Source organism: Pan troglodytes, chromosome 18 (genome assembly GCF_028858775.2).
Source record: "Pan troglodytes isolate AG18354 chromosome 18, NHGRI_mPanTro3-v2.0_pri, whole genome shotgun sequence".
Lineage (NCBI taxonomy): Eukaryota > Metazoa > Chordata > Mammalia > Primates > Hominidae > Pan > Pan troglodytes.
This window is the reverse complement of record NC_072416.2, coordinates 30,939,450-30,946,157: the sequence shown is the minus strand read 5'-3', so window position 1 is coordinate 30,946,157 and position 6,708 is coordinate 30,939,450. Positions and strand designations below refer to the sequence as shown.

Sequence of the window (6,708 nt, the reverse complement as noted above, 5' to 3'; positions counted from 1 at the left end):
GCACCATCGCGCCCAGCTAATTTTGTATTTTTAGTAGAGACGGGGGTTTCACCATGTTGGCCAGGCTAGTCTTGAACTCCTGACCTCAGGTGATCCGCCCGCCTCGGCCTCCCAAAGTGCTGGGATTATAGATGTGAGCCACTCCGCCCAGCCCAAGTTTTCAGTTTCTAGAGTACCTGTGTGCCCCCACCCCCACCGCCCTCTCCACCCCAAACTTGAGAAAAGACAGCCACCCAGTGGTCATTTTTCTAAACTTTTGTTTATTTTTATAGCAATCGTCATGTTTAGAGAAGTAAATAACACATTTAAAAACCTTCTCAGGGCCAAAGGATGCCAGAGTATTTACAAACACATGGAGGAAGGGCGGCAAGACATGAGGGGCTAGGGCTCTGGGGCTAGGACTCTACCCAGGACCCTGCCCCAGGCCCTGAGCCAAGCATGGACGCTGATGTCAGCCACCAGGACTGTCCCACTGGCCACAGTGTGGGCTCAGGGAACATTCTGGCAGCCGTGGGGTTCTGTTCAGTGGGCCTGGTGGAGACCCTCTAGCCGACCTGTGGCCCCGCCTCCCATCCAGGGGGCTTCCCGTGCCCCACAGGCCAGCTCAGAGGGGTCTCTGGGAAGCACCGAAGGACAGGGGGCAGTGTGGGGGACACAGGGTCTGGGACAGAGGCCGGGATGCCCTGGCCTGCCCGGCGTGGGACAGAGACACGCACACGCGCACACACATACACATACACACATACACACTGTACCTTCACAGAAGAATCGCAACAGGGGAGATTTTTTGTGTGTGATTTTTTTTTTTTTTTTGTCTTCTAAGTCTTCATGTCTACAGTGTTATTTTTTGCTATTATTTTTTGTTTCTTCGACAGTGACATAAACTGAGGTAAACATCTGTGACCAACACCTCTCCTAAGGGGCAAAGGGTCCCAGCCCGACCAGCAGAGGAGGTGGCAGCACCAGGGCCCCAACCTGGTGTTCCGGTTCTGCTCTGGGGTCAGGCTGGAGGCTGGCCCTCTGGGTGCCTCTGGGAATGAGGGGGCTGGGCTACATAACTACGGTCCCCTCCCAACTCTAACATACTAGATACTACAACGGCTGGGGAAACTCCCGAACAGGATCTTAACAGAGAGAGGGAGAGAGAGAAAGAGAGGAGAGAGAGAGAGAGTGAGAGAGAGAGAGAGAGAGAGAGCACGGCAAGGGACGTCTACTGTGGAATCTCGATTCCTAGTTATTGCAGGAGAGATCAGGATGTCGCGAGGCCTAAGGCAAAAGGAGAAGTCGCGGCTGGGAGAGGCAGCCCCGATGGGCTCCAGGTGGGCCGGGGGCAGTGACCAGGGCCTTCTCTGAGACCTGGTCCTTGGAGGGAGTGGGGGTTTGCTACTTACCTGGCATGTGGAGGGCCCATACCCACTGGGGAGGTGGAGTCTGGAGAGGAGTGGGCACAGCGGGGAGAGTGGGGCCAGGCCCTGGGGCCACCCCACACTGTTTGTAAACTGGACCCGGGCAGGGCAGGGGACCTATAGCCCTTTTTCAAGGTGGGAATGAGTGGGGAGTGGAGAGGTTGGGGCACCAGCCAGAAAGTGCTCGGAGTTCACTCTGGCCGGCCTGGCCCATCAAAGAGCCCCTCAAATGGCCCAGAACCCCAGGAGGGACCCTGGCAGGGGACCCTGACAGGGACAGCCTCACCCATGTGGTGCTTATTGCGGGGGTCCCGGGCCTCCACAGAGAGGAGCAGGGGGTCAGGCGGGGGTGCTGTTGTCTCTGTTTTGCTGCCTGGGGGCCTGAACCAACCTGCAGGGGCCTCCTTGCCGGATTTCCTGAGGGCTGTGGTGCAAGGCAGGCCTGGGCGCCCTGGGACAGCTGCCTGGGAGGACCAGGGTGTGGTGGGGGGGCCGCTGGTGAGGGGTCTGGACGCACAGTCACTGAACGCAAAGGATGGCACCCATGCGTCTGCACCCTACACATGTGCACACACACCTAGTCACACACTCGCCCCCTGGTGTCCACCACCCCCATTCTCACACCCACACATGCAGGTCCTACGCCCTGCACACTCCAGCGCCAGAAAAGTGGGTGACGTGAGGATGGGGTCTTGGAGGTTGGCATGTTTGACCTCAAGAAACCCAGGAGAAATTTCCAGCACGAACCAGCTCGCCACCTGCTGGAAGCCCAGGCTACTACGTCTAGGCTGTGTGGCAAGGGCTGGGAGGACCTGGCAGAGGTCCCTGGGCCTGGGACAGTGCGGCTGGCAGGGGGAGCTGGGCCCTGCTCTCGGCTCCACACTCACTCCCCTGCCCTAAAGATGGGGGCAGCTGAGACCCCTGCCCTGTGAGCCCTTCTATCCCCACAAGTTGTCAGGACAATCCCTTGTGGTTAGGGGGAGGGGCGGGGAGAGAGCTCTATTTCTCAGCCAGTGCCAAGCTACCCTCCCTCCTGGGCTGTGATTTCATTTGTGCATTGGGGATGTGCAGGAGTCACTAGCTTCTCGGGGCCTGTCCCGCACATACACGCACTTATGCGACATCCAGACATTTGCTACATTTTCCAAGGGCTTGGCCTCTCCCCTCCAGCCTCCAGAAGGGAGGGCAGGACACAGCTGCCCTTCGCTCACTGCCCTGATCCCAGCCTGTGCCCAGGGGCCTTAAGCCCCCTCTCTGCCCAACACTTCAGTCCCTTTCTGTACCCAGGGTGGGGAGGGGGCAGAATGGGATGGCGAGGAGGAGGGGATCTGGGGTGGGACCGCAGGATGATCTGCCAGGGGGTATGGAAGGCCAGGAGCAACGAGTCCGGGTTCCAGGGCTCAGGGAGGCGTCTGGGAGTGTGGCCCGAAAGCTCCCTTGCTCCTGGCGTGTGTGTATGTGTGTGTGTGTGTGTGTGTTGTGTGGTGGCCTCCGAATTCTCGGGTCTGTGGGGCTTGGCTCCTCTGGGCCAAGCCCCCGCTCACCAGGCCGCGCTAGGGGTCTTTGGTGGCCCCCTCACCAGCCCGCCGGGGATGGACCAGGTGCCGGGCCGCGTCCTGCCTAGTCTACCGCTGCGCCCCCTGCCCCGCGGCGAGGTGGCTCCATTCCCTACCGCCGCACCGGGCACCGGCTCGGGGCGGGCCCGGGCTGCTCCCGGGTCCGAGGGCGGCGGAGGCGACTCAGACGCAGATCTCGATGGCCGTGGCCAGCACCACCTGCCCTTTGCTCTTGTCCGCGCGGCCGTCGGTCCGGCCGGGGGGCCCCTGGGGAGCTAGGCCGGGCTCGGGCACAGGCACCGGCACGGGCACCGGCACCGGCACCGGCACGGGTACGGGCACCGACCCGACGGCGGGGGGCGCGGGCCGGGAGCCGCTGCCGCTCTCGGTCAGCACCGTCCGCTTGAGCGGCCCAGGCGCCTCGAGGCGCAGTGGCCCGGCGGCGGGCGGGCGGTCCCCGGGGGGCTTGCGCGCGCGGTGCGAGGGCCGGCGGCGCAGCTCGGACGTGAGCTCGTGCTTGAGGAAGCGGAACACCTCCTTGGCTGGGCCGCGGCGCTCGGGCTCCAGGGCCAGTAAGCGCTGGAACATGCGCAGCGCGGGCTCGGTGAAGCGGCGCCACTGCGAAGGCAGCCCCGGCAGGCGGCCCCGCTGCCAGCGCACGAACTCCTCGAAGAAGGCGTCGGCGCCCGACGCCGCCTCCCACGGGAAGTTGCCGGTGAGCACGCAGAAGATGAGCACGCCGAAGGCCCACACGTCCACGCCCGTGTCCACCGCCAGCCCGTCGGCGCGGCCCGCCTGGCACACCTCAGGCGCCGTGTAAGGGATGGTGCCGCTCACGCGCTTGACGCGGCAGCCCACGCGGCGCGTCATGCCGAAGTCGGCCAGCTTTACGCGGCGGCACTCGCGGTCGAACAGCAGCACGTTCTCGGGCTTGATGTCGCGGTGCACCAGCTGCCGCCCGTGCATGAAGTCCAGCGCCAGGCCCAGCTGCTGCACACAGCGCTTCACCGTGTCCTCAGGGAGCCCCACCTGCGGGCGGCCGGGGGAAGCCGCGCTCAGTTTCCAGCTCTCCAGCGCCCGCCCCGCCGCCCTCCCCTCCAGCTCCCTCTCTAGCAAGGCGGTTTTCGCCTCCCACCCTGTCCCCAGTAACTGGGGCGACCGCGCAGACGCGGCCCGGATGCTGCTGAGCGCCCTTTCCCTCGCTGTCTCATCCAATCCTCATAGTGGCTACCATGCATGCTTCTCCTATGGGGACATCGGGGCTCCAGGAGGGACACGCGGCTCTCCAGGAGGTTGATGAAGGGGTCCGCGGCGCCCTCCACCTGCTGTCATTTTGCCCTGCCTGCTAGATACTTATCTCGTCGGTCTTCCCCAACTAGAACGGGGCTCCCTGAGCTTCCCGTCCTGTTCCCTGCTGTGTCCGTGCATCTGTGTCTCCAGATTCTGGCATGTAGTAGGTGCTCAGCAAAGAAGGAGGACCTGCTCCGAAGGTCTCATCACTCAGCCAGCAAGTGGCAGAGCAGATTTAAAGCTAGTGCCTGGAACCCTCCCCCACCGTCCCGGTTCCAGGGTCGCTTCCTCTGAGGGCCCCTTCCCAGGTGGATCTGACACCTCTCCTCTTGTGTAGCCCCAGGGGAGGGCCAGTGACTTCATCCCATCATTCTCACTGTCTCCTTTTAGGCACTCATCTCCATCTGTTATTATCTGGCCCGCTGTGGAGTGTCAGTTTCCCACTAGAACAGGGACTTTTGTCTTCCTTACTGCACATCCCCACCTCCCCAAATGGTAACTGACATACAGCAGGCACCCAGTAAATACTTGTTAATTAAATGGTCTGACTCCACTCCCACTCTCACACTCTGGGACCCTGAAGACCCTTTCCCCGCCCTATGCCACCATCCCGAGTACCTGGGGAGGGATGATGTCAAACAGGTCCCCAGCAGGTGCGTACTCCTGGGCAAAGACGTAGCAGTCCTCTGTCTCAAAGACCACGTCAAAGACCTTGATGATGAAGGGGCTGGAGGAGAGGCTGTTGGTGATGCTCACCTCCCGTAGGAAGTTCTTCAGCTTGGTTTTGCTCTTGTTCACAAACTTCAGTGCCATTTTTGTGCCTGATGGGAGCAACGGCAACAGGGTTGAAGCCCCCTCTCCCAGTGCCTCTGTACTGGATGCACCCATGCCTGTCTCTGGACCCTGGTGCAACAGGGTCCCCAGCAGGCATGACTGTCCTCATCTCACGGATGGGAACAGACCCAGAGAGAGGAAAGGACTTGCCCAAGGCCATGCAGGCAGGGTCAACCTGAGCCTTCTACACCCACTCTGCAGCTCTCCAAGAGGAGGGGGCGAGGGGGCCTGTGATGCCCTCCACCTCTCTCATTTTGTCCTGCCCGCCATATGCTTATTTATCTTGTCAGCCTACCCCATCTAGAACGGGTCTCCCTAAGCTTCCTGTCTTGCTAAATGGATGAATGAATAAGAAATGAGACACTGCAAGGCATGTGTCCACAACTCTGTGCCTGGGCAAGCATCTGTGCCCATCTGGTACATAGCTGGGTGGAGCACACATGTGTGTCCACGGAGCATTTACACATCGCAGGCCCTGCCTTCAGCACTGCACATTCACAACTCACACTTCATTATGATTGTATGGGTTGTGCACTAATGTTACCCTATTTTACAGAGAAGGACTGTGAAGCACAGAGAGGTGAAGTCACTTGCTCAAGGTCACACAGCAAGCAAGTAACAAAGCTCAGGTGACCCCATGTTAGGTGCTCCTCCTGCTGCCCTCAGTTAGCACAAAGCCCCTGGACCGAAGCGCGTGCAGCTCTGGGAGCTCACCCAGCCCCAGCCCCTGGCTGGCTGGGTGGCACGGCTGTGACCTACAGTGTGGGGGAGGTATCAAGCTCAGTGACTAAGCGACAAGGCTCTGGAGATGACTCCTGGGGTCTCGTTTTGGTTCACAGCCTCTGTAGCTGCAGGGCATTGGCTATGTGGCTGAATTGGCCTAGGTCTCCCTGTCCTCACCTGAGAGATGGTGACTGCAATATTGACCTCACAGGTCCTTCCACCACCCATTAAGTGTGGCACCCTGTTCCTGAGGAACCACCCTCACTCTCCATCCACCTTCCTGGGGCCAGACATCCCTGAGACGCTGGTGATACTCAGACACAGCCGGCAGCCCTGCCCTCCCCAGACACTCCTGGCACAGCCCCTTGGCTGTCTCAAAGTCACCCCAGATGGCCCCACAGCAGCCCATCCTGTACCCTGGCCACTCTGCCCCGGATTCCTCCCTTGCCCCATCTGCCCAGTCTCCTTCCCCCTGGGCTGCCTCAGGCCTCATCCTCTCCATCTGGCCCCTGACCCTGCCTCCTGGCTTCCACAGAGCACCAGAGAGCCCCGGCCCAGCTGCAAGGTCATGTCCCCCGACCCTGACCTCCCAGCCCTGCCCCACCCCAACCTCTCAGCCCTGCCACCCTGCACTTGTTCACCTGTGCCCTTGTAGACCACCAGGTCAACCTTCCCATAGGTGCCTTTGCCCAGCTCCCGGACTAGTTCGTAGTGCTTGGTGACGTCGCTGGCGGCCAGTGTGCGGAGAGTCAGGGCCTGCATGTCTTCAGTGAGAAGGGGCACACCGGCACCAGGCCCAGGGGCAGTCCCCGGCCCACAGCAGGTCAGGGAGCGGGGCGGCTCAGGCTCTGGGCAGCCCACGCTCATCTTCTCCCTGTTGGGTAGCGGTGGTGAGCATG

General features: G+C 61.4%; 1 protein-coding gene across 2 annotated transcripts in view; it reads right to left on the bottom strand.

Annotated features, from left to right (window-relative positions):
• Nucleotides 1-240: 240 nt before the first annotated feature.
• The window catches only part of SBK1 (SH3 domain binding kinase 1), a 64,032-nt gene continuing 57,564 nt past the window's right edge, over nucleotides 241-6,708 (bottom strand). For both annotated transcript variants that reach the window (XM_016929691.3, XM_016929692.4), the window contains exons 2-4: nucleotides 6,451-6,683; nucleotides 4,871-5,073; nucleotides 241-3,991 (exon numbers count right to left, since the gene is read on the bottom strand). In XM_016929691.3, the coding sequence (XP_016785180.2) occupies nucleotides 3,146-3,991; nucleotides 4,871-5,073; nucleotides 6,451-6,683 (1,282 nt within the window). In that variant the 3' untranslated portion in view covers nucleotides 241-3,145. The remainder of the gene's footprint in view (nucleotides 3,992-4,870; nucleotides 5,074-6,450; nucleotides 6,684-6,708) is intronic.